The sequence below is a fragment of the Lethenteron reissneri genome, chromosome 28 (genome assembly GCF_015708825.2).
Source record: "Lethenteron reissneri isolate LAM-NWPU_2019-01 chromosome 28, ASM1570882v1, whole genome shotgun sequence".
Classification (NCBI taxonomy): Eukaryota; Metazoa; Chordata; class Hyperoartia; order Petromyzontiformes; family Petromyzontidae; genus Lethenteron; species Lethenteron reissneri.
Genome location: NC_083806.1, coordinates 12,020,500 through 12,047,063, shown reverse-complemented (window position 1 = coordinate 12,047,063; position 26,564 = coordinate 12,020,500). Strand labels below are relative to the sequence as shown.

The 26,564-nt window shown below is 58.6% G+C and overlaps 1 protein-coding gene across 2 annotated transcripts; it reads left to right on the top strand.

The window, feature by feature from the left end:
• The first annotated feature begins 381 nt into the window (after positions 1-381).
• INTS2 (integrator complex subunit 2) lies at positions 382-26,564 on the top strand. 2 transcript variants are annotated; one of them, XM_061562192.1, is made up of 25 exons: positions 382-522; positions 4,128-4,421; positions 4,528-4,678; positions 4,957-5,146; positions 6,197-6,310; positions 6,607-6,737; positions 7,259-7,450; positions 9,228-9,589; positions 10,716-10,841; positions 12,060-12,131; positions 13,186-13,300; positions 13,463-13,531; positions 13,949-14,083; positions 14,766-14,936; positions 15,763-15,847; positions 16,715-16,819; positions 17,421-17,588; positions 18,141-18,342; positions 18,659-18,781; positions 19,224-19,485; positions 19,911-20,060; positions 21,232-21,498; positions 21,793-22,006; positions 22,634-22,810; positions 25,608-26,564. In XM_061562192.1, exons 2-25 carry the CDS (start codon positions 4,132-4,134, stop codon positions 25,754-25,756), a joined length of 4,020 nt encoding a protein of 1,339 aa, XP_061418176.1. In that variant the 5' UTR covers positions 382-522; positions 4,128-4,131; the 3' UTR covers positions 25,757-26,564. The 2 variants fall into 2 exon arrangements, with proteins under 2 accessions (XP_061418176.1, XP_061418175.1); XM_061562191.1 differs by having other exon boundaries at positions 394-567.

Sequence of the window (26,564 nt, the reverse complement as noted above, 5' to 3'; positions counted from 1 at the left end):
TGTGCGCCGCTCACGATGAGTTGAACGTCACCGACGGGAGACTTCGTGTGGCTCGATGAGCCCTCGGCTGCGATTTCAATCTCAAGGACTCTCACCGACTCCCTGCGCGGTGACGCCATCACGCACGATCCCCGTGCGTGCGTGATGACGTCACCAAACTGGCAACGACGGCGTAATCCACCCGGCTTGTACGAGGTGACGTAAACACGCTCGCTGTGCGTGCGTGATGACGTCACTAAAATAGCATCGGCGGTGTATCCTCCCCCCCCCCCGTTTGTACGCGGTGACGTCAGAACGCTCGCCGTGCGTGATGACGTCACCAAACTGGAATCGACGGCGTTAATACCCCACCTTGTACGCGATGACGCCATCACGCTTACGCGCTTACGTCGCATCGCCATGCGCCCGTCACTTTGCGCTCATTGAAAGTGAATTTAATTTAACTTTTCTTTCATTCGCGTCGAAGCGGACCTAAACGCGAGACTGTCAAACTTCACAATTTTAAGGACAACAACGCACGAGGTGCAGTAAGCTCGTCGCTTATCTACAGCGGGTGATGTTGGATAGGTGCGGGCGGCACACGTCGCGCGCGCGGTGTGAAGGCGGTGCGGTCCTCCGTCGTCGGCCGCTTTGGGCGCCTCGTTCCTGGTTGGCCGGCTAGGCGACGGCGAGGCTCCGTTACGGTGTTAGGCCTCGTGAGCTTCCTATGCGTTTGGTTTGCACAGGAATGGCTGTTCTGTTCAAGTTAGTTGCCAGCGATTAAGGACGCCTTCTAACTGATGCGTGTACGAAACAGCAATTCCCGGTAATAGGCATAACCAGGTAAGAGCTCACTGGGAACAGATTAAAGCGATACAGAATATCCAACACCAGGTGCCAGAGACGAATTGTCCAGGAATGGGCGGAACGTCTTCCCCGAGTGAGTCCGAGTGAGTCCTGGGGCTCGCACGAGTCGGGTGGGAAAGTGTCTCCTCGTTCGAGCGGCTGGCGGCCCTCAGCCGGCCGTGGATTACTGGACGGTGCCCCATTGCTGTGGCAGAGAGCCCCGGGGTCATTCCGTGGATGGATTCAACATCAGCTCTTGTAGATACAACAGTAGCCCATGTAGATACAACAGTAGCTATTGTAGATACAACAGTAGCTCTTGTACAACAGTAGCCCATGTAGATACAACAGTAGCTCTTGTACAACAGTAGCCCATGTAGATACAGCAGTAGCTCTTGTACAACAGTAGCGCATGTAGATACAGCAGTAGCTCTTGTACAACAGTAGCGCATGTAGATACAACAGTAGCTCTTGTACAACAGTAGCCCATGTAGATACAACAGTAGCTATTGTACAACAGCAGCGCATGTAGATACAACAGTAGCTCTTGTACAACAGTAGCCCATGTAGATACAGCAGTAGCTCTTGTACAACAGTAGCCCATGTAGATACAGCAGTAGCTCTTGTACAACAGTAGCGCATGTAGATACAACAGTAGCTCTTGTACAACAGTAGCCCATGTAGATACAGCAGTAGCTCTTGTACAACAGTAGCCCATGTAGATACAACAGTAGCTCTTGTACAACAGTAGCCCATGTAGATACAACAGTAGCTCTTGTACAACAGTAGCCCATGTAGATACAGCAGTAGCCCATGTAGATACAACAGTAGCTCTTGTACAACAGTAGCCCATGTAGATACAACAGTAGCTCTTGTACAACAGTAGCCCATGTAGATACAACAGTAGCCCATGTAGATACAGCAGTAGCTATTGTACAACAGTAGCCCATGTAGATACAACAGTAGCTCTTGTACAATGAGTGGAGGGAACCTCAGGGATGAGAGTTTAGTTAAACTAAACTATTAAACAAAAATTGTTTACCAGTTAAAACCCGCTGCGCTATATAGAGATTGTTTTAAAAGCGACCTGATCACAAATGAGAGCTCAACCAAGTCGCTTTTATCGCGTGGACATTTATTGCAGACGAATACTCCACGCGACCACAAGGAGAGAGAGACACGCAAACTCCAAATAATATACAGCAGCAGCAGGCGTCGTCAGGGTCGGGATTGAACCCATGACCTCCTGCACACCAGGCGAGGTAGTTAACATCTCATAGCCACCGCCGACACTTCACCTGAAGTCTGCCACTTGTAAGCGGCAGCTCGCAAGCGAATCGCCTCCGTCTCTGCAAGCATCTTAGCAGCACTAATTAGCAGAGGTGGGACAAAGTCATTGTTATGCAAGTCCAAGTCGAGTCTGAAGTCATCAAATTCATGACTCGAGTCTGACTCGAGTCCAAGTCACATGACTCGAGTCCACACCTCAGAGGTGGGACAAAGTCATTGTTATGCAAGTCCAAGTCGAGTCTGAAGTCATCAAATTCATGACTCGAGTCTGACTCGAGTCCAAGTCACATGACTCGAGTCCACACCTCAGAGGTGGGACAAAGTCATTGTTATGCAAGTCCAAGTCGAGTCTGAAGTCATCAAATTCATGACTCGAGTCCAAGTCACATGACTCGAGTCCACACCTCTGCTAATTAGGTTCTAGAGGGTGCGAATATTTTATTCCTGGCAACAATACTGACGTTTCAGATTTGAGTGCGTTCAAGGCACATTTGGCTATGATCGTCTGAACGTGTGGTTACCTCGGTATGAGTGCGTTTATTTGATTTGATGTTTAACAAATAGTCCCCTTTAGGCAGTTTCCCGGCTATTTTGCAAGTCAGGAATATGCGATGCAAACCCAGAATTCAGGGGAAACCAACAGTGGTCGTCTGATGGATATACTGGGCCCTGACATGCGAATGCTGAGGTAGAGACAGGAAGTCCAGGTGCAGCTAGACTGGCAGTAAGTGTGCCAAGCTAGGTGCACGTTAGCAAAGAGTACACGATTTTAATATTTAAGGTATTGGCATTAAGTTTAGTGTCACTTGTAGGAATTCGAGAGAATTCGCTCCATATTCGTCAACCTAAGTCCCTTCCACTCTTTTAAGTCTCGTTTATATATTTTCTTGTGTTCACTACGAGCTTTAATTGAGTTGACCTTGGTTTGGGTGTGCAATGTCCTTTTGCGAGCGGGTAATATTTAATTTGTCTTGCTGTTGTCTTGTACAGCGATGGGAGATGCAGTTTTGCCATGAACGACGCTGTATAAAATGTGACCGCTGTATGGTTATTTTTATAGGCTGGGTGGCAAACATTGTCCATCACGAGATTGAAGCTTTGGTCATGAGAAAAGCATGTAATGTCACGGTGGGCCAGGTTGTCATCCCATCGCAGACCCTCCTTGGGTTCAGTTGGTGATGCGGGGGGTGCAGTTTTCTTGACTTTTTTTTGTGTAGGGTTATAATGGGGCTGTGTTTAAGGGTTAGGGCTCGGCACCGTATTACCTAAGACAGCTTTTCTAATCACATGGACCTGCTTGGATCAATATGGATTTTTTAAGCTCACGATACATCACAAGAGCACCTGTCACAATCGACGTTTTTCCAATCGTTTTTGTTTTAATGCTGCAGTGGGTTAATGTCACCCATTTAGCCTCTCAAGAAGCCACTGTTAAAATAATCGATTCTTGAATTAAAATCACAGCCTCCGAATTATGACAACTCATCACATCACTTGGTGGTTTGCGATTGAGGATCTACGACTCTCCCCCAGTCTTCGTTTGACTGTTTTGTTACCGATGGGCCGAGAAGGGCTTATCGTATCACCCAGGGTGTTCACCCGATGACGCTGGATTTCATCTCCAGGGAAACGTACAAATTTAAATGTTTCGAGATTCCTCTCCAACAAGAACACCGGTGGTGGTGCTGCTGCTGTAACAATAAATATATTTGGCACGTTTGCTTCACGCGACACTTTTATTAACCCGTTCCGAGACGTCTGCAAGTTGCAGGGTGTCGGGTCCCGTTCACCGCCAAATCTCGGAACGCGCGAGCGGGTTCAGCGTTAATTTTATTTAGAGAGTCGTAGCGCAGTTGTTTCTAAAGACGTTGTTACTCACCACAGAGAACCGGAGCGGCACGACCTACGCACTCTACGGTAGCTGCCGGCGTCAAACTGCGCCGCGCGTTCTCCCCGCCGTGGCCTCGTACCTCATCGGAACGAAACGCGCCCCTCTCCCTCCTGCCCGGCAGAGCGATGCTGTCGTCGGAGCTGCCGTACCCATCGCCGCGCGCCTTCGAGGCGATGGTCTGCGTGGACACGGCGGCGCTGTCCGAGCTGCCGCGCGCCGACCTGCGCCTGCTGCTGCCGTGCCTCGTGCGCATGGCGCTGTGCGCCGCCGCCGACCAGAGCGTGGCGTGGGCGGCGCGCAAGCGCCACGTGCTGCGCCTGCTGTCGGCCGTGGAGCCCGTGAACGCCGTCGTGGCGCTCCTCTCCGTCGACTTCCACGCGCTCGAGCAGGAGGCGCGCAGGGAGCTGCACGCGCGGTCAGTGACGCAGCGCACGCGCGCGGGAGATTGGGTGCTCACGAACGGCGCTTGCCCCAATGGTGTGTTAAGGCCATCCGGGGGATCTTTGTCTCTACGGGAGCAGGAGGAAGTCGGGGGCAGCGGGGGAGTCGGCGCCGGGGGCCGCGGCGGCGGCGGCGACGGCGGCGCACGGCCTGGCGCTGGAGTTTGAGCACAGCGACCCGACCCGGCGCCTCCACCTGGTGCTCTCCGAGCTCCTGAGCCTCATCACACGCGTGAGGCCCCCTCCCTGCACCCCCTCTCTTGGTCCCCTCCCTGGATCCCCTAAATCCCTTCCCTGTCCCTTGCCTACATCCCCTCCCGACATCGACCCCCTGCATCCCTTCCCTACATGCCCTCCCTCCCTCAATCCCTCATCACTGCCCTGAGCACCTGGCCTGCCACGAGCACCTGGCCTGCCACGAGCACCACGGTGACGTCACCGCCACTCGGCGGCTGCTACTGCTGCTGTTGTGGAGCACCCTTCCCCCGCGCGTTCCGCCCTTCTCTGCAGGCGTCGGGGAACAACGCGGAGGCTTCGGGAGACGGAGCGGGGGGAGCCGCCGGGGGATCGAGCGCAGCGGCGGGGAGGGATGCCTCCTCCTCCTCGTCGTCGTCGTCGTCGTTGTCGCGAGGGTGCGAGCTCTTTGAGTGCGACGTCTACCTCCAGGAGGTGGCGGACGTCCTCTCCATCCTCCTGGCCGGTGAGTCTCCGCACCGCTGTTAGACCAGAGAACACCACGAGGTGAGCAGTGCAAAGGCGATGCAAACGTCAAAGCGTTAATAGCATCGAGTTGGAGCCGTTTTTATGCATGGTAGTGGTGGCGGAAAAAAAGGGTTCCCATGGATAGACAAGTTTGGGTTTTGAAGCTCATTTTTGTCCAACCGAGGTGAGAACCGGAGAGACGGCCAAGATGAAGTCTCATTTGCAGGAAGAGTCAACCAAACAAAAGTTCCACACGGAAATTAAACGAGTTGGAAATCGGCGCGGGAAAAAAAACCCAACTGCGTTTCTCACGCGAGAAGTCGAAAATAATAATTATTCAAATGTATAATGTGCATTCCATCCTCGGGCAACCGACCAAACTAAGGAGGGAAGGCCACTTTAAAGCGATGGGGTTCCAAAGCGGACTTAAATATATCTACCGACTCTGCCTGATTTCAAGTGGCGAGGCGTTCCATAGCGTGGATGCCACGCTAACAAAAGCACGGTCGCCAATAGAGCGCAGCCTAGACCTGGGTGTGCTGAGCAGGCTCAGCACACACAAAGACAAAGACGATCCCCAGTATAGCCTGAACAGACTGTAGGGGCAAGTGCTGTTAGCGAGCACCTATTAAGGCCGGCACGGTACACGAGGGGGTGGGTAGCCAATACCACGCCCAGCCGCCTTTGTCTCCCCAGTGGCGATGTTTACACACCGCACCAGGTACTCATTTGAGACCGAGTCGACCTAGGGGAGGCCCAGGACCGGTGTCACTGGTGTTGGCCGTGAGTGGGAATCGAACTCGGGTTGCGGGGTTCTTAGCGTAGCACGCTAACCGCTACACTGCCGCTCCCCACCATACACACACACACATACACACACACAAATACACACACATACACACACACAAACACACACAAACACACACATACATAAATCCCCTGCAGCACAAGTGGCCTCGGGCAGAACATACGTGTGCCGGTTTACGAGTGCAGTTGCGGCTCCCTGCCCTTTGTGCGTCCACCGCTACCACCACCACCACCACCACAGAGCTGCCCGCGCTGCTGCCCATGGCGGAGGTGGCGGAGGCGCTGCTGCTGGCGCGCCACGGCGCCTGGTTCCTGTGCCTCCTCGTGGCCAACACCCCCGACTGCTTCACTCAGGGTGAGCACGCCCCCCGCGGGGACCCCCCTCGCGGGGACCCCCCTCACGGACCCCCCTCGCGGGGACCCCCCTCACGGACCCCCCTCGCGGGGACCCCCCTCGTGTTTGAGTTACTGATGCGGTGTGTAGTAAACATCGCCACTGGGGAGACAAAGGCGGCCGAGCGTGGTGCTGGCCACCCACCCCCTCGTGTGCCACGGTGCCCGGCCTTCATAGGCGCCGCTGCTCGCTAACGGCTCTTGCCCCAACAGCGTGTGAAGGCTACGCGGGGGGTCTGCGTCTGTGCGCGTGGGCAGTGTGCCGGGGCTTGATTCACGGAGGAGGCTCCCAGGACGACGACAGCCCCAGCGGCCGGCGCCGAGTGGAGGCGCTGCGGCAGCTGTGCCGCATGAAGCCCTCGCAGGCCCTCAACGTGCGCGCCATGGCGGTACGCGCTCCTCGCCCACACACTCGCCCGCACGCTCACCCGTGTACTCACCCACACGCTCACCCACCCGCTCACCCGTGTACTCGCTCGCACGCTCACCCACGCGCTCACCCGTGTACTCACCCACACGCTCATCCGTGTACTCGCTCGTGTACTCACCCACGCGCTCACCCGTGTACTCACCCACACGCTCACCCGTGTACTCGCTCGCACGCTCAACCGTGTACTCACCCACGCGCTCACCCGTCTACTCACCCGTGTACTCACCCACGCGCTCACCCGTGTACTCACCCACGCGCTCACCCGTGTACTCGCTCGCACGCTCACCCGTATACTCGGCCATACGATTCACTCGCCTGCACCCTTGCCTCCACGCTCACCCGCGCGCTCACCCGCGCGCTCACCCGCGCGCTCACCCGCACGCTCACCCGCACGCTCACCCGCACGCCCACCCGCACGCTCGCCCGTACAAGACGCCGAGCCGGCAGCGAGCTGAGTCCGCGGTGGGATCCCCGGCACAGGTGGAGGCCTGCCGGCTGCCCTCCCTCGCCGTGGCCCTGACGCTGGACCAGGCCTCCGAGGGGCCCGGGGCCCCGGAGGGGGTGGGGGCGCGGGGTCCGGGGGACCTGGTGTCGTTCGTCTCGGGCCTGCTTCTGGGCAGCGACGCGCGCGTCCGTAATTGGTTCACCGCGTTCGTGAAGGCCGGGCAGCAGGTGAGCGCGCACGCACGAGGAATCACAATATTCATTTTTTCTACTGGGGGAATCCGAGGAGCCGTCAAGCTCTTTTTCACAGATGTCCAGTGCACCGCCACTTAGTGGCGAATGGCGGTTGTTGTGTATGTATACGTGTGTGTATGTATACGTATGTGTATGTATACGTGTGTGTGTATGTGTGTATGTATACGTGTGTATGTGTTGTGTGGTAAGAAGGACGCTGAAGTCAGTCGTGTAGGGGCTGACGCCAACTCTTTATTTAAGGGCTCGCGCCGAACTCGGGGGAAGGGGTTAACACAGAGTTAGTAACTAATCTCCCCAGGGGAAGGGGTTAACACAGAGTTATTAACTAATCTCCCCAGGGGAAGGGGTTAACACAGAGTTATTAACTAATCTCCCCAGGGGAAGGGTTTAACACAGAGTTAGTAACTAATCTCCCCAGGGGAAGGGGTTAACACAGTGTAATTAACTCATCTCCCCAGGGGAAGGGGTTAACACAGAGTTATTAACTAATCTCCCCAGGGGAAGGGGTTAACACAGTGTAATTAACTCATCTCCCCAGGGGAAGGGGTTAACACAGAGTAACTAATCTCCCCAGGGGAAGGGGTTAACACAGAGTTAGTAACTAATCTCCCTAGGGGAAGGGGTTAACACAGAGTTATTAACTAACTCCCCAGGGGAAGGGGTTAACACAGTGTAATTAACTCATCTCCCCAGGGGAAGGGGTTAACACAGAGTAACTAATCTCCCCAGGGGAAGGGTAGTGGGAGTTCCCTACACCCCACCAGGCTATCAGGCTCTTCCCACAGCACTGACCGAGGGTTCAGCCAACTCGGCCAGCCGGGTAAAGCAGCCCCCCTTTAGCCTGGTTCTCAACCCTCTATCCCGGAGCCCCCCACTCCCCTAGCACTCGCTTTAGCCTGGCTCTCCACGCTCTATCCCGGAGCCCCCCACTCCCCTAGCACTCGCTTTAGCCTGGCTCTCCACGCTCTATCCCGGAGCCCCCCACTCCCCTAGCACTCACTTTAGCCTGGCTCTCCACGCTCTATCCCGGAGCCCCCCACTCCCCTAGCACTCACTTTAGCCTGACTCTCTACCCTCTATCCCGGAGCCCCCCACTCCCCTAGTGGGGAGCGGTAGTGTAGTGGTTAGCGCGCTGCGCTATGAACCTGGCGACCCGGGTTCGATTCCCGCTCACGGCAAACACCAGTGACGATTATCTGAAACGGTCCTGGGCCTCCCCTAGGTCGACTCAGCCTTAAATGAGTACCTGGTGCGGTGTGTAAACATCGCCACTAGGGAGACAAAGGCGGTCGGGCGTGGTGCTGGCCACCCACCCCCTCGTGTACCGTTCCGGCCTTCATAGGTGCTCGCTAACAGCACTTGCCCCTACAGTCTGTTCAGGCTATACGGGGGATCTTTGTCTTGTGTGTATGTATGTGTATGTATACGTGTGTGTGTGAATACGTGTGTGTATACGTGTATACGTGTGTACGTGTGTGTATGCGTGTGTGTGTGTATGTATGTGTGTGTGTATGTATGTGTATGTATACGTGTGTGTGTGAATACGTGTGTGTATACGTGTATACGTGTGTACGTGTGTGTATGCGTGTGTGTGTGTATACGTGTGTAAACGTGTGTATACGTGTGTGTATGTATACGTGTGTGTATATGTACGTGTATGTATGTGTGTGTATACGTGTGTGTGTATGTATGTGTATGTATACGTGTGTCTGTGTATACGTGTGTGTGTGTATTTGCTCTGGCACCTCAGAAGCGCAAGGGTTCCCTGCGAGGCTCCCTCCTCGCCCAGATGAGGCAGCACCTCCTCTCCGAGTTGCACAGCATCCTTCCTCACGGCAACCGTCTCCACGGCGACCGCCCCCACCACGGCGACCGGGACCCAGAGCCGGGGGGAGGAACCCCGAGCGAGGGGGTCGCCGGGGAGGCTGCGATGGAGGTGGACGAGGGGGCGGGGCTGGGGGGCGGGGCCTCTGCCGAGGGGGCGGGGCTGGGGGGCGGGGCCTCTGCCGAGGGGGCGGGGCTGGGGGGCGGGGCCCTGGCGGAGGAGGAGGTGGTGAGGGGCGGGGCTCTGCTGCGTCTCTACTGCGCCCTCATGGGGATCGCTGGGCTCAGGTGTGAACCCCCCCTCCTCCTCCTCGCCCCCCTCCTCCTCCTCGCCCCCCTCCTCCTCCTCCTCCTCGCCCCCCTCCTCCTCCTCCTCGCCCCCCTCCTCCTCCTCCTCCTCGCCCCCCTCCTCTTTCTCCTCCTCGCCCCCCCCCTCCTCCTCCTCGCCCCCCTCCTCCTCGCCCCCCTCCTCCTCCTCCTCGCCCCCCTCCTCCTTCTCCTCCTCGCCCCCCTCCTCCTCGCCCCCCTCCTCCTCCTCGCCCCCCTCCTCCTCGCCCCCCTCCTCCTTCTCCTCCTCGTCCCCCTCCTCCTCGCCCCCCTCCTCCTCCTCCTCCTCGCCCCCCTCCTCCTCGCCCCCCTCCTCCTTCTCCTCCTCGCCCCCCTCCTCCTCGCCCCCCTCCTCCTTCTCCTCCTCGTCCCCCTCCTCCTCGTCCCCCTCCTCCTCCTCCTCCTCGCCCCCCTCCTCCTTCTCCTCCTCGCCCCCCTCCTCCTCGCCCCCCTCCTCCTCCTCGCCCCCCTCCTCGCCCCCCCTCTTCGCCTCCCTCCCTGCCTCCGTGCATTCGCACGTGGGTGTGCACGTGGGTGTGCACGCGCGTGTGCACGTGGGTGTGCACGTGCGTGCACACGTGAGTACACACGTGTGTCCAGGCCGATAGTGCAGCGGTTAGCGCACTGAGCTACGAACCCAGCGACCCGAGTTCGATTCCCGCTCACGGCCACCAACACCGGTGACGATTATCTGAACAAGTGCTGGGCCTCCCCCAAGTCGACTCGGCCTCAACTGAGTACCTGGTGCGGTGTCTCGTAAACATCACCGCTGGGGAGACAAAGGCGGGCGGGTGGGCAGGCGTGGTGCTGGCCACCCCCCGCCCCCTTGTGTGCCATTGCAGCCTTAATAAACTAAACGTTTTGTTTGGCAGATCAGGCCCACCGAGCGATACCGCTTGATTTCAGAAGCGACCTGCCCATGAATGATAGCTCATCGTGGCTTATCATCATCACGTGGAAATGCATAGCAGCCATCTCCTCTAAACGCAGGTAGCTAAGACGTCGCCGCTGCGAGGTGTTCCTCGCTACTCACGGCACTTGCCCCGACAGTCGCTTCAGGCTCCAGGGGGACCTTGTCTGTGTGCAGGCCGAGCGAGGAGGAGGTGTCCCGCCTGCTCGCCCTCATCACGAGCCGCCCCCCGGCCACGGCGGCCGGAGTTCGATTCGTGTCTCTCTCGCTCGCCACGCTGCTCGCATTCACAGCCCTCGTCAGGTGCACGCTGCGCACACTGCCGCACACACGCACACTGCCACACACACACACTGCCGCACACACACACTGCCGCACACACACACTGCCGCACACACACACTGCCGCGCACACACACACTGCCGCACACACACACACTGCCGCACACACACACTGCCGCACACACACACTGCCGCACACACACACTGCCGCACACACATACTGCCGCACACACACACACTGCCGCACACACACGCTGCCTCACACACACACTGCCGCACACACACACTGCCGCACACATACACTGCCGCACACACACACTGCCTCACACACACACTGCTGCACACACACACTGCCGCACACACATACTGCCTCACACACGCCTACGCACTACCGCACACACACTTACGCACACACGCTTGCGAACTCCCTCGCACACGCCTACGCACTACTGCACACACGCCTACGCACTACCGCACACACGCCTACGCACTACCGCACACACGCCTACGCACTACTGCACACGCCTACGCACTGCCATCTGCACTACGCACTACCAAAGATGCCCCGCATAAGGGCGCCATGGTGGCGAGATGTTAACTACCTCGCCTGGTATACAGGAGGTTGGGGGTTCGATCCCGACCCTGACGCCTGCTGCTGTATATTATTTGGAATTTGCATGTCTCTCTCTCTCTTCCCATGGTCGTGTGGATTTTTCTCAGTGTTCCCCCAGTTTTTCCCTCCACATTTATAATCAACAAGTTTATAGTGTTTGTCCGCTGTAACTTTCCACATGATGATAAGCCACTTCGTTGCGCTATCATATGTGGACAGGTCGCTTCTGAAAAAGCGCTACACAGCTCAGTGGGCCTTACCTGGTTACGTGTCGGTGTTTGTCTATTTAGGATTTTGAGACAGGGTAGGAGTGGTTTAGCCAAACACTAAACACATGACGCTGATTTAAAATGTGGAGGGAAAAAAACAAAGTACCCAGAGAAACATCCACGCTGACAACGGGGAGAGAGAGAGAGAGACGCAATCTCCAAATATACAGCAGCAGGGGTCGGGGTCGAACCCACGACCTCCTCCGTTCCAGGCGAGGTCACAATCGAGAATATATTTTTATCCTGGAGGAATCCGATGAGCTATAAAGCTGTCCACCCTCTCTCCACGATGTCTCTCCCCCCCCCCCTTCCCTCTTGCAACCCCTAAACGTGGCCGCCCCTCGATCCCTGCCCACAGCACCCCCCGGCAGGAGCAGATCGCGGTGAGCTGGCTCAACTGGATGATCCGGGAGGAGGCGTACTTTGAGAGGTGCCCCCCCACCTCCCACTCACCACCACCACCGCCGCCGCGGTGTTTGTAACAGCGGTGCGGTGTTTGTAACAGCGGTGCGGTGTTTGTAACAGCGGTGCGGTGTTTGTAACAGCGGTGCGGTGTTTGTAACAGCGGTGCGGTGTTTGTAACAGCGGTGCGGTGTTTGTAACAGCGGTGTTGGTACAGCCAGGCCCACGGCAACCACAGAAGGCAAATGTGCGGTTGGCAAAGTGCAAGGGGGGGGGGGGGGGGGCCCGTGGGAGATCGGGGGCTTGGGGAGCCACGGCCGTGGTCAGACTCGGCGTAGCTTGACTCGGCTGCCCGTGTGGTAACTAAACACATGACAAAGTGCAGTGCCTTGCACAATCGCATGAATAAACATTGCGTTGACGTGACGATGATGGGGGGAAGGGCTGCTTTGAAGGAGGAGGGGCTCAGCCCACCGTCCTGCTGCTCCGGGCCACAGACGCGATTCTGTCACCCTCACCACTCGCCACCACGTTTTGTGGGGCACGATTTGGGGCCAAATTCACCCTTTCCCAGAATCAAAAGAAAAAATAAACACCGAGGGGGGAGGCTTTTGCGACCGGCGTTATCCAATCCTGATTTGAGGCTTTCGTGACTGCAGGAATTCATACTCTTTGGTTCTTTCGGTAAAGTCACGTAGGTAGAAAATTTTATATTTTATTTAATTTTTCTACCTACGTGAATGTACCGAAAGAGCCAAAGAGTAGAGTATTATCCACAATAGAGGTTTTTTGAGTGAGATTGTGTGAATATAAATGTGTCGTTAACCCTGCCCGTGTGAAGGAGAGCTTCATCGCTAATCGGATTCCTCCAGTCTCAATAAATATTCTCATCAGCTGATGCGGTGAGTCTTAAACATCAGCGCTGGGGAGACAAAGGTGGGCGGGCGTGGTGTTGGCCACCCACCCCCTCGTGCGCCGTGCCGGCCTTCATAGGTAGTGCTCGCTAAAAGCACTTGCCCCTACAGTCTGCTAAGGCTACGCGGGGGATCTTTGTGTCTGTGCCTCTGCGTGCGCACACGTAGCAAGTCCGGCGTCGCCGCCTCTTTCGGGGAGGTGCTGCTGCTCGTGGCGATGTATTTCCATAGCAACCAGCTCAACTCCATCGTCGACCTCGTCTGCTCAACCCTGGGCATGAAGGTAAACGAACTCTCAACTTATTCTATTTGTTCACCAGGCAAGGTCCCACTCGGCTATATTTGTTGCCCTCTTTCAGAAGCGACCCGCCGGCCCGCCGGCCTGTTAGCCCCTCGGCACTTGGTCACCGGATCACGTCGCCCCCCCCCCCTCCCGCCCACACAGATCCCCATGAAGCAGAACTCGCTCGCCAAGATGAAGATCATCTTCACGCAAGACGTCTTCACCGAGCAGGTGGCCCGCACCTCCCAAACCCTCCTCACCTCCAAGACCCTCGCCCCCCAAACCCTCACCCCAAGACCCTCGCCCCAAAGCCTCTCCCCAAAGCCTCTCCCTCGCCGTAGCCCAGCTTTGTGGTCCGCTGGCGGCCCACTGGAGCATCCAAGCCACGTCAACCCTCGTGGCGTGACCCCGCAGTGTGACCCTGCACCGTGACCCCTGCACCGTGACCCCCGTAGCGTGACTCCTGCCCCGTGACCCCCGTAGCGTGACCCCCGCCCCGTGATCCCTGCCCCGTGACCCCGCGGCGTGACCCCCGCCCCGTGACCCCCGTAGCGTGACTCCTGCCCCGTGACCCCCGCACCGTGACCCCCGCCCCGTGACCCCTGCCCCGTGACCCCGCGCCGTGACCCCCGTGGCGTGACCCCGCAGGTGGTGACGGCCCACGCCGTGCGTGTGCCCGTCACCCCCGGTCTCAACGCGGCCATGAGCGGCTTCCTGCCGGTGCACTGCACCTACCAGCTGCTGCGTGGCCGGGCCTTCACCAAGCACAAGGTGCCCATCAAGGTGAGGCCCTCGCGCGGCCAGGGAGACGGGCGGCCCCCTAACGGTGGTGGTGGTGCCAGCGGTGGTGCGCACGGTGTGTGTGTGTGTGCTAATACTGGTGTGTGTGTTAGTACTGGTGTGTGTGTGTGTGTGCTAATACTGGTGTGTGAGTGTTCATACTGGTGTGTGTGTGCTAATACTGGTGTGTGTGTTAGTACTGGTGTGTGTATGTGTGCTAATACTGGTGTGTGTGTGTTAGTACTGGTGTGTGTGTGTTAGTACTGGTGTGTGTATGTGTGTGTCTTCATACTGGTGTGTGTTAATAGTGGTGTGTGTGTGTGTGTTAATACTGGTGTGTGTATGTGGTGTTTATACCGGTGTGTGTGTGTGTTTATACTGGTGTGTGTGTGTGTTACTGGTGTATGTGTGTTAATACTGGTGTATGTGTGTGTGTTAATACTGATGTGTGTATGTGTGTGTGTTTATACCGGTGTGTGTGTGTGTGTGTTTATACTGGTGTGTGTGTGTGTTACTGGGGTGTGTTAATATTGGTGTGTGTATATGCGTGTGTATTTTAATAACGGCTGTGTGTGTTAATACTGGTGTGTGTGTTAATACTGGTGTGTGTGTTAATATTGGTGTGTGTATATGCGTGTGTATTTTAATAACGGCTGTGCGTGCGTGTGTGTTCGCGCGTGTGCAGGACTGGATCCTGGCGCAGGTGTGTGAGAGTCGCCTGCCGCTGCACTCGCAGCTCCTGCCGCTGCTGGACGCGTTCATCACCTCGGTGTTCACGCCGGCCTCCAAAGCCAACCCCGAGCTCATCAACCAGCCCATGTCCGAGCACAGCCTGCTCGTAGCCTTCCAGCAGCAGGTGAGAGAGAGAGAGAACGAGTGAGTCGGTGAATGAGGGAGCGAGTGAGAGGGTGAGTGAGTGAGTGAGAGAGCGAGTGAGTCAGTGAATGAGGGAGCGAGTGAGAGGGGAGTGAGAGAGTGAGTGAGTGAGAGAGCGAGTGAATGAGAGAGAGAGCGAGCGAGTGAGCGAGTGAGCGAGTGAGTGAGTGAGAGAGCGAGTGAGTGGGTGAGAGAGCGAGTGAATGAGAGAGCGAGCGAGTGAATGAGAGCGAGCGAGTGAATGAGAGAGCGAGCGAGCGAGAGAGTCGATGAGAGAGCGAGCGAGCGAGTTTGATTCCCCACCCATGTCGGAGCTCAGCCTGCTTGCAGCCTTCCAGCAGCAGGCGAGCGAGTGGGCGGCAGGCGTGCGAGCGTGAGCCGACTTCTGTTCCCCGCCATGGCTAACATGATCAGTGGAATAGCACTGAGCCTCCCCTAAGTTGACTCAGCCTGAAATGAGTTCTTGGTGCGGTGTGTAGACGTCAGCACGGGGAAGACAGATTCCAGCGGGAGCTCGGTATTTAACGGAAGTGCGCGTGTCTGCTGTGAGTTACGGGTGTTGTCTATCAGCAGAGATCTTAGAACTCCCCTAGGTCAACTCGGCCTTAAATGCTTACCTGGTGCAGTGTGGAAACTTCAGCAGTTGGGAGACAAAGGCTGGCCACACCGCGCCATCGCGCTCCGTGCCAACACCAATGGGACGTTCGTAGGCGCTGCTACTCGCTCACGACACTTGCCCCAACAGCCTGTTGAGGCTGGACGGGGGATCTTTGTCAGTGGCGTGTGTTTGTGTGCGGTGGTCTCAGGACGCGAGCGTGTCGGCGCAGCTCCTCATCCTCTACTACATCCTGTCCTACGAAGAGGCCTTCCTCACTCACGCACGCACCCTCGGTACGCACACACGCACTCACTACACACACACACTCACTACACACACACACTCAGTACACACACACGCACCTTCGGTACAGACACACACACTCAGTACACAGACACGCACGTACCCTCGGTACAGACACACACTCACTACACACACACACGCACCCTTGGTACACACGCACGCAGCCTCGGTACACACACACGCAGCCTCGGTACACACACACGCACCCTTGGTACATACGCACGCACGCACCCTCGGTACTCACACACGCTCAGTACACACGCACGCAGCCTCGGTACACACACACGCAGCCTCGGTACACACGCGCTTAGTACACACACACGCACGCACCCTCGGTACACACACACACGCACCCTCGGTACACACGCGCTTAGTACACACACACGCACGCACCCTCGGTACACACACACACGCTCAGTACACACGCTCAGTACACACACACACACATGCTCAGTACACACACATAGTTCACACACACGCTCAGTGCATATACGCTCAGTACACACACACACACATGCTCAGTACACACACACATGCATGAAGATGCGACTGTTAGTGACAGCTGTTAATGGTGACGATGGTAATATTGAGGTTGACACATGAAGATGTGATGATTGATGATGATGATGTTTATGATGATGATGTTGATGATGATGATGATGACGATATTTATGATGATGTTGACGATGTTAATGTCGATGATGTTACTGATAATTTTGACGATGTTGATGATTATGATGTTGACGATGATGATGGTAATGTTGACGATGTTGATGATTATGATGTTGACGATGATGTTTATGATGATGATGACGATGTTGACGATGTTGATGACGATGTTGACGATGTGCATGCAGCCACCCAGGTGCGGAGGCCCAGACCGTACTCGCCGGCCCTCCTCGATCAGATTCCTGTCAAGTTCCTCATTGGCCAAGCCCAACGCCTCCAACAGCAGATCGGAGGTGCCACACACGCAGATCGCAGGCATCACACACAGCAGGCCGCTCTGGTGGACACTGCGGGTGTAGTGTGGACACTGCGGGTGTAGTGTGGACACTGCGGGTGTAGTGTGGACACTGCGGGTGTAGTGTGGACACTGCGGGTGTAGTGTGGACACTGCGGGTGTAGTGTGGACACTGCGGGTGTAGTGTGGACACTGCGGGTGTAGTGTGGACACTGCGGGTGTAGTGTGGACACTGCGGGTGTAGTACCGGGTGTTGACACTGCGGGGCGGGTGTAGTGTGGACACTGCGGGTGTAGTGTGGACACTGCGGGTGTAGTGTGGACACTGCGGGTGTAGTGTGGACACTGCGGTTATGTTCACCAGAGCACCGCAGATGTGCTGGCATCTTGGTCCGACCTTTTAAAACGACGACCTGCCAATCACTCAATCCGCATTCTACATCGCAGCCCGACGAGCGACACCCCACAAGTTTTCCCCCCGGGGGGTTCCCGTCGGCAAAGCGCCGAACAATTCCTTCATTTCCCTTCACGCTCTCTTTCGATCGGCGAGCGCCCTCCGACTCCCGCGGTTCTGCCCCCCCCCTCCCCTTGCCCCGCTAGCGCTGTACCCGTCCCTGCTGCGCCTGGTCGCCACGTCGCAGCCCGACCTGTGCCTGGTGGAGGACTGGCTGCTGGAGGAGGCGGCCGCCGGGACGCAGGCACTGCTGCTGCGCGGCCTCCTGCTGCCTGCACGGCCCGCGACCATCACCCCCGCAGCACTCACCCGCGGTGTGTGTGCGTGTGTGCGTGTGTGTGTGTGCATGTGTGTGTGTGTGTCTGCATGTGTGTCTGCGTGCGTGCGTGCGTGCGTGTGTGTTTGTGTGTGTGTGTGGCCTGGCACAAGCGTCGTGGTGACGTCACCGCCACTTAGTGGCAAATGGCGGTTGTTGTTGTTGTGTGGGGAGTGGTAGTGTAGTAGCGGTTAGCGCGGTGCGCTACGAACCCGGCTACGCGAGTTTGATTCCCGCTCGGTGACGATTATCTGATCCGGTCCTGGGCCTCCCCTAGGTCGACTCAGCCTCAAATGAGTACCCGGTACGGTGTGTAAACATCGTCACTGGGGAGACAAAGGCGGTCGGGTGTGGTGCTGGCCACCCACCCCCTCGTGTGCCGTGCCGGCCTTCGTAGGTGCTCACTAACAGCACTTGCCCCGACAGTCTGTTACAGGCTACACAGGGGATCTTTGTAACATTGTGTACGTTGCATGTGTGCGTATGTGCGTGCGTGTGTGTGTATGCCGCGTGTGTGTGTATGCCGCGTGCGCGTTGTGCGGCGGGGCAGCGTTTGCGCGCCTGCGCTCGTCCCCCTGCGCGCTGGCGCGGGCGCTGGAGCGCCTCTCCCTGGCGCCCACGGAGCAGTTGCTGGCGCTGGCGCCGGCGCTGGCGCGAGGCCTCCGCTGCCTCCTGCCCCCCCGCACCCCCCAGCGCCTCACCCGGCTGGCCGCGCGCATCTGGGCCGCCCTCAACACCGCCACGCCCCGCCGGTGAGGATCGCCGCTCACTCGCTCACTCGCTCACTCGCTCACTCACCGCCACGCCCCGCCGGTGAGGATCGCCGCTCACTCGCTCACCCGCTCACTCACCGCCACGCCCCGCCGGTGAGGATCGCTGCTCACTCGCTCACTCACCGCCACGCCCCGCCGGTGAGGATCGCCGCTCACTCGCTCACCCGCTCACTCACCGCCACGCCCCGCCAGTGAGGATCGCCGCTCACTCGCTCACTCACCGCCACGCCCCGCCGGCGAGGATCGCCGCTCGCTCGCTCGCTCACCGTCACCGCCGCGCCCCCCGTCCCCCCAGGCTGTGGGTGCTCACCGTGAACGCGCTGCAGGCACCCGGCTGCCTCCCGCGGCGCCAGCACACTGAGCTGGACCTCGTGCTCGACCCCCTCATCGTGCTGAGATGCGACGCGCGCGTCTTCCGGTGAGCGCCAACATCGCCCCCCCACGTGGCCCACGCGGGGACGGCAAGCGACGCTAGCGCCGTGACGGGGCGCACGTGCCACGTTGTACTAAAAGTGCTCTAACAACGCAAGACAACGGCTCTGTTGCGTGTCTATAACCCTCCACCACCCGACGTGTCGTTGTGCGTGTCCGTGTATGTGTGCGTGTGTACGTGTGTGCGTATGTACATGTGCGTGTGTGCGTGCGTATGTGTGTGTTGTGTGCGTGCGTCTGTGCGTGTGTGTGTGTGTGCGTGTACATGTACGTGTGTGTACGTGGTACGTGTGTGCGTGTGTGTGTGTGCGTGTGTACGTGTGTACATGTGCGGTGTGTGTACGTGTGTGTACGTGTGCGTGTATGTACGTGTGTGCGTGTGTAAATGTGCGTGTGTACATGTACGGTGTGTGTGTGTGTGTGCCCAGCTGCCCGCCGCTGCTGGAGGTGGTGCTGCGCGTGCTGGCCGGGTCGCTGGCGGCGTCTCGCGCTTTCCTCGCCTCCCAGATGCGCGCCGGCTGGGAGCCCGACGCGCCGTCCCGGGGAGGCCCGCCCGGCGCCCCGCCGGCCCCGCCGGGGGCGGCCCCGCCGGCGGGGCCCCCGGGGGGTCCCGCAACCTCCAGCGCCAACGGAGGCGGCGGCGGAGACGTCACCCGCGAGGAGCTCAAGAACGCCCTGCTCGCCGCACAGGTGGGGTGTGTGTGTGTGTGTGTCACTGTGTGTGTGTGTCACTGTGTGTGTGTGTCACTGTGTGTGTGTGTGTCACTGTGTGTGTCACGTGTGTGTGTGGGGTCACCAGTGTGTGTGTGTGTCACTGTGTGTGTGTGTGGTCACCTGTATGTGTGTGTGTGTGTGACGTCACCTGTGTGTGTGTGTGTGGGGTCAGCTCTGTGTGTGCGCTGAACACATCTTGATAGAGAGAGGACTGCAAAACTGGGGCAATCGTTGGTAGCGCCGGCTCACTGCCTGGCTGCTGCCTTCCTGCCATCGGCGTGAGCAACGACCCCGTCTATAAAACTGAAAGCTCTGATGATATTGTGTCACTGACGAATGATAGTGTCACTGACGAAGGCTACGTGGCGTTGGGGGGGGTCACCTGTGCGTATGCGGAGCAGGACAGCGCCGCCGTTCAGATCCTGCTCGAGATTTGCCTTCCCGAGTTGGATCGCGCGGCCGCCTCCTCCTCGTCGCCGCCGTCGGGCATCTCCACGGACAGCCTCCTGGGGGCCCTGCGCCGCCGGGACCCCTCCGGGGCGTCCACCACGGTTCGCTCGCGACGCCGGCGGCCTCCCCCTGGCGCTGGAACCTAGCGGGCGGCTGCGGGGGGGTGGGGGGGGTTCCTAGTGGGGGGGGGGGGTTCCTAGCGGTCGTGTCGGAGCGCCTGAGGGCGGATGCCGCTTGGATGATCCGGTGTCTGACCCGGGTGGGCGGCCTTTTTTATTTTTTTTTACGAATTCGGTCAAAACGAAATAATAACACGATGTGTAGAGAGCCGCGATGGCACGTCAACGCGGCAGACGGCCCAGGTTGCTTACACCCAGTTTCCGGAGACGAACGGTTCCCTTGCGACGACGGGAGTCGACGTCCGAGCGTGCGCCGCACCGTGCCGGCAGGCACCGTCACCGTTGCGACGAGATTTGGGCGGCGATTCCTCCACGCGTGCCGATGACTCGCCGGGCGGTCTCTCCCGGACCCGGCGAGCCGTCTCGGCTCCCGTGCCGCGTCACGGCCGCCGTCGGACTGTGGGGGCGGCGCGACACGCTCCCTCCCGCACGCGAGCGCTCGTCGGTCGGCCGAGAACATCCTTACGCGTAGAGGACCGCAGAGCTCAGGGTCGGGTGGGGGGGGGGTGGATTTAGCACCGGCTAAACCGCGCGGCTACCATTTTGGCTCCTCTGTGAGTACCCCACGTGCCTCTGAGTCGTCTCTCTCTGTCTGTTGAAGAGCGTCCCCCGATTGGCATCGTTGGCTACGTACGGTGCGACAGAAGTTCAACGTACACACCTGCACAGGAGCGAGGAAATATCCTGTGCGTGGAGACAGCGGGGCGTTACAAAGTCTAAATTGTTGTAACATTGACACCAACAGTGGTGATGGTCATGATGGTAGTGATGACAGTGACGATGGTGCTGTTTACGATGATGATGGTGGCGATGATGGTGACGATGATGGTGACGATGATGGCAACGACGATGGCGATGATGATGGTGTTTATGACGATGGTGGTGATGATGGCGATGATGATGGTGTTTATGACGATGGTGGTGATGATGGTGTTTATGACAATGATGGTGATGATGGTGGTGTTTATGACGATGGTGGTGGTGATGATGGTGTTTATGACGATGGTGGTGATGATGGTGTTTATGACGATGATGGAGATGATGGTGGTGTTTATGACGATGGTGGTGGTGATGATGGCGATGTCATTCCCAGGTCCGCCCGGGGCGACTGTCGCCCGGCCTGGACGCCGAGTGGGGCTCCCTCGACGACGACGACGGTGACGACAACGACAACGACGATGACGACGGGAGCGGTTCCGAGGAGGGGGGTGGGGGCGGCGGGGGAAAGGAGGAGGGGGAGGAGGAGGGGGGGGGCAGCGCAGCGAGGAGCCGGCGGCAGGAGGTGCAGGGCCTCGTCTGCTCCTTCCTGCACCAAATGTTCATCGCCGACCCCAACATCGCCAAACTCGTGCACTTCCAGGTGAGCACCACGCACGCCGCTGCTGCTGCTGATGCTGCTGCTGGTGCCGCCGGTGGTGGTGAGTGGTCTGGAGTGGTGTTGGTGGTGAGTGGTGAGTGTTGTTGGTGTAGATCGGTGTTGGTGGTGAGTGGTGTTGGTGGTGGTGGTGAGTGGTGAGTGGTATCGATGCTGATGCTGCTACTTGTGGCGACCCCCCCCCCCATGCTCCCACTGCTCTCTCATTCTCTCCTTTCTCCATCCTTCCCTCCGTCTCCCCCCCCCCCCCGTGTCTCCCCCTCTCCCCTCCGTGAGCAGGGCTACCCCAGCGAGCTGCTGCACGTCACGGTGGCCGGCATCCCCTCCATGCACATCTGCCTCGACTTCCTGCCCGAGCTGCTGTCCCAGCCGCAGCTGCACAAGCAGCTGTTCGCCCTGCAGCTCGCCGCTCGCCTCAGCCTCCACTTCCCGCTCCCCAAGTCCATGGCCGTCGCACGCCTGGCGCTCGCCTCCATGTCCGCGCTGCTCGGCGGTGGGTGCAGTGGGGGGGGTGGGGGGGTGCAGTGGGGGGGGGTGGGGGGTGCAGTGGGGGGGGTGGGTGCAGTGGAGGGGGTGGGGGGAGTGGGGGGGGTGGGTGCAGTGGGTGGAGTGGGGGGGTGGGTGGAGTGGGGGGGTGGGGGAGTGGGGGGGGTGGAGTGAGGGGGGGGGGGGTGGGGGGAGTGGGGGGTGGGGGGAGTGGGGGGGGTGGGGTGGAGTGGGGGGTGGGTGGAGTGGGGGGGGTGGGTGGAGTGGGGGGGTGGGGGGAGTGGGGGGGTGGGTGGAGTGGGGGGGTGGGGGGGAGTGGGGGGGGTGGGTGCAGTGGGGGGGGTGGGGGAAGTGGGAGGGGTGGAGTGAGGGGGGTGGGGGGAGTGGGGGGGGTGGGGGGAGTGGGGGGGGTGGGGGAAGTGGGAGGGGTGGAGTGAGGGGGGTGGGGGGAGTGGGGGGGTGCATGATCCTTGACCCTGACTTATAATCCCTGACCCTCACCTGTAATCACTAACCTGTAATCCCTGACCTGCAATACCTTACCCTGATTTGTAACCCTGACCTGTAACCCTGACCTGTGACCCCTGACCTGTGACCCCTGACTTGCGTTGCCCCCCCCCGCCCCGCCCCGCAGTGCTGCCGGGCGAGCGCCGTGCGAGCTTCCTGGTGCCGGCGCTGCCGTGCGTGGCGTCGCTGTGCCGCGCCTTCCCCTCGCTCTACGAGGACGCCGTGGCGCTGCTCAGCCAGGCGGGGCACGCCTGTGGCGTCAACGCCCGCGCCCAGCGCCACGCCGTGCCCTCACGCACACGCGGTAATGCACGCAGCCACAACCACCACAACCACCACAACCACCACAACCACCACAACAACCACAACCACAACAACCACAACCACCACAACTCCAGCGCCACGCTGTGCCCTCAGGCGCACGCGGTAACGCACGCAGCCACAACCACAATAACCACCACAACCGCAATAAGGTGTGAAAGATGTTCAACACACATACAGTCACAACAACAACCGCCGGTCGCCACTCAGTGACGGTGACGTCACCGCGCCGCCTGTGCCAGGCTAGGTGTAGGAGGAGGTCATGGGACAGACCCCCCAGGTGCCATGGGGTGACTACTGTGCCAGGCTAGGTGCAGGAGGAGGAGGTCACGTGACAGACCCCCAGGTGCCATGGGGTGACTGCTGTGCCAGGCTAGGTGCAGGAGAAGGAGATCACGTGACAGACCCCCAGGTGGTGCCATGGGGTGACTGAGAGGGCTGGCACCTGTGGTCCCTGTTGTGCACAAACAAAGACAAAGATCCCCCGTGTAGCCTGTAACACACTGTAGGGGCAAGTGCTGTTAGTGAGCACCTATGAAGTCCGGCACGGCACACGAGGGGGTGGGTGGCCAACACCACTCCCGGCCGCCTTTGTCTCCCCAGTGGAGATGTTTACTACACACCGCACCAGGTACTCGTTTGAGGCTGAGTCGACCTAGGGGAGGCCCAGGTCCGGTTCAGATAATCGTCACTGCTGTTGGTGGTCGTGAGCGGGAATCGAACTCGGGTCGCCGGGTTCGTAGCGCAGCGCGCTGACCACTACACCACCGCTCCCCATAACCTTACACATTGCCACTTAAACAGACACGCACGCACACTCATGCACGCACACAGAAACGCACACACACACGCACGCACACTCATGCACGCACACACGCACACACATATATCAAACGGTTATACTCGCCCGCTTCTCCCAACACCTCCTCTCACATTCATCCCCTGCCCGTCGTTCTCCGCGCACTCCCAAGGGCACGTTAAGGGTCCTGCCCATTGGCTAAGTGGTGAAGCCACTTGGTGGAATTGCCTTGGGCCGTGCTTGTGGGAGAGCAGCGCAGCCACAACCCAGAGAGAGACGTGGGGCCCATCCATCTCCCCGCCGCCTCCTCCTCCTCCTGCTCCACACCAGCAGCGGCACACCTCTCCCTGTCTCTCTCTCCCTGTCTCTCCCTGTCTCTCTCTCCCTGTCTCTCTCTCCCTGTCTCTCTCTCCCGGTCTCTCTCTCCCTGTCTCACTCCCTCTCTCTCCCTCTCTCTCTCTCCCTCTCTCTCCCTGTCTCTCCCTCTCTCTCTCTCTCTCCCCGTCTCTCTCTCCCCATCTCTCTCTCCCTGTCTCTCTGCTCAGCCTGCGAGCGTCTGTTCAGGAACTCGAGCACCGTTACACTTTTAAAATCGCGTCTTAAAAAAACTCCGTAACTTAACCCCGACCCACTCCGAGACATCTGCAGTTCGCAGGGTGGGGTGGCGTCCCGTTCACCGCTGAATCTCGGGACGCGCGAGCGGGTCCGGCGTTGGCTTTATTTCGAGACGCGTAGCGGAATCGGCCGTTGTTTAGTGGCGACGTTGCGCTCGCCGCAGAGAACCGTGGCGACACGACCGCCCACACGGTGCGGGAGCCGGCGCCAAACTGCGCCACACGCCGCCCTGCCGCATGGCCTTGTGGGAGCCTCGGTACGTCTTCATACTCGAAGACGTACCAATACGAAGTTATTTTACTTCGTCAACGGAACGGAATCGGAAGAAAAACTTATGTACATACATCGCCTACGTACAAGTACTTGGGCGATGATGTATGTTCAAGTACTTACGCGGTGTACGTAAATACATCAGTACATCGTGTACGAGGAAGGCGTCAGCTTCATGTAAAGCGCATTGAGGTCTTGTGTGAATTGCACTCAGAGAAACACGAATTTATTATTATATTATCATCACAGACAGCCCTGGTCACCTGGGCCTTGGTCCGTGCGTTTGACCTACCCTAACCCAGAGAGTTGACGCACCGCGACATTTACACTTTGAGTACCGTCACGTTTTGCCGATAATTACATCCAGCATCATCAGGCACGTTCTGTTTACGTGGCAAACCTCGTCACGTAAACAAAACGTCGAACTCGGAATTGAAAATGTTGTGGCTTGGCTCTCCAACACACCGGTGTACTGTACTAGTGACGAATTGGCCACGTTCTGTTTACGATACAAGCCTTACTAGTTGGCTGTGTCGGGTGGTGGCGGGTTTAATGACACATTTAGATATTTTCACTCAAAAAACCTTTGTTATGGTTGATATTGGTGGCAAAAGCCTCCTAGGTGTCAAACGACTTACCTGCCTGCCTGCCTCCAAACTGCCTTCCAGACTCACAACCTGGTCCACCGCTTGCATCGAAGTGCTGCTGGCGGCAGCGGTGTTGGGTATAAACGTGGGGACTATTCACCTAAACTATTTAAACTTCATTTTGTTTACCAGGTCAGGGCCCACTGAGCTGTGTAGCTGCTTTTCAGAAGCTACCACCAATGACAGCTCCACGAAGTAGCAGCTCATCACCATCATCACCATCATCATCACCACGTGGACATTGATAGCAGCAGCCAAACACTCTGAATGCCGTGACGTTGATTCTAAATGCGTAGATAAAAACCGGAGGACCCGGAGAAAAATCCACGCGACCACGGTGGGGTAGAGAGACACGCAAACTCCAAATCCACAGCAGCAGCAGCAGGCGTCAGGGTTACCCCCTCAGCGGCGTGAGCGAGCGGTGTCCCCTCTCCGCTGTGTCTGTCCAGGCCTCGACCGGGGGGTGGAGGAGGAGGAGGAAGCGATGGAGGAGGTGGGCGGTGGGGAGGGCTCGGGGCGCGGTTCCGACCTGGCGTCTCTGCTGGAGGCCACCTTCCAGCAGCTGGTGCAGACCGCGCTCATCGGCGGCGGGCAGTGACGGCCGGGAACTCGGAGCGCTTGAGCCGGCGCCGCCGCTCGTGCTGAACGACCCGCGGATGTCGCCGCAGACGAGAACGTCTTGAGAGCGAACCCCGAGACTCGGTGGAGGTTTTGGCGGCGGTGGCAGACGGAGGAGGAAGAGGAGGAGGACCCGCCGTGGTTTTATAAACGCCGGCCGGCCCGAGGACGCTCGGATTAAACGCACAGCGGCAAACGAACTCGGCACGTCGGTTTTTGTTGTTGTTGTTGTTTTTTTTACTGCAAGAAGCGTCGAAATCTGGACATCTCGTGATGGGAGTGGGAAAAAACGTCGGTGATTGGATGCCCGCCCGCACCTCTCTCTCTCCAAAGCACAGTGACATGCCACCCGATTGGACAAGTGGATCTCAAGGCTGATCGCGACAGCAGCAGTGGGATTTCCGATTGGATCGTTCCCTGCCTCTGTCGTTATTTTGCAAACCCTCCGCGTTTTCCATTGGACGGTTCGAGCAGCGAGCGCGTGCGGCGATTGGACGGCAAAAGGTGGCACGTCCTCGTCTGATTGGACGGAAGGGCGAATGGCTGCGACAAAGCAGGAGGGAACAAACCGATGCGGAAACCAGCCACCGTTCCGCCAGCGTCGTGTTTGAGTTCCGAACGTCAGGACCACCGAATCGAACCGCCGACAACGGTGCAGCTCCCTCGCTCGCTCGCTCGCTCCCTCGTGGCGTCGTGGCGCCGTGGCGACGTGGCGTGCCAATCATCACACCGGCACATTTGTACCATGCTGTCCTCTTCTGTTTTTCTGTTCTGAATAATAAATCTGT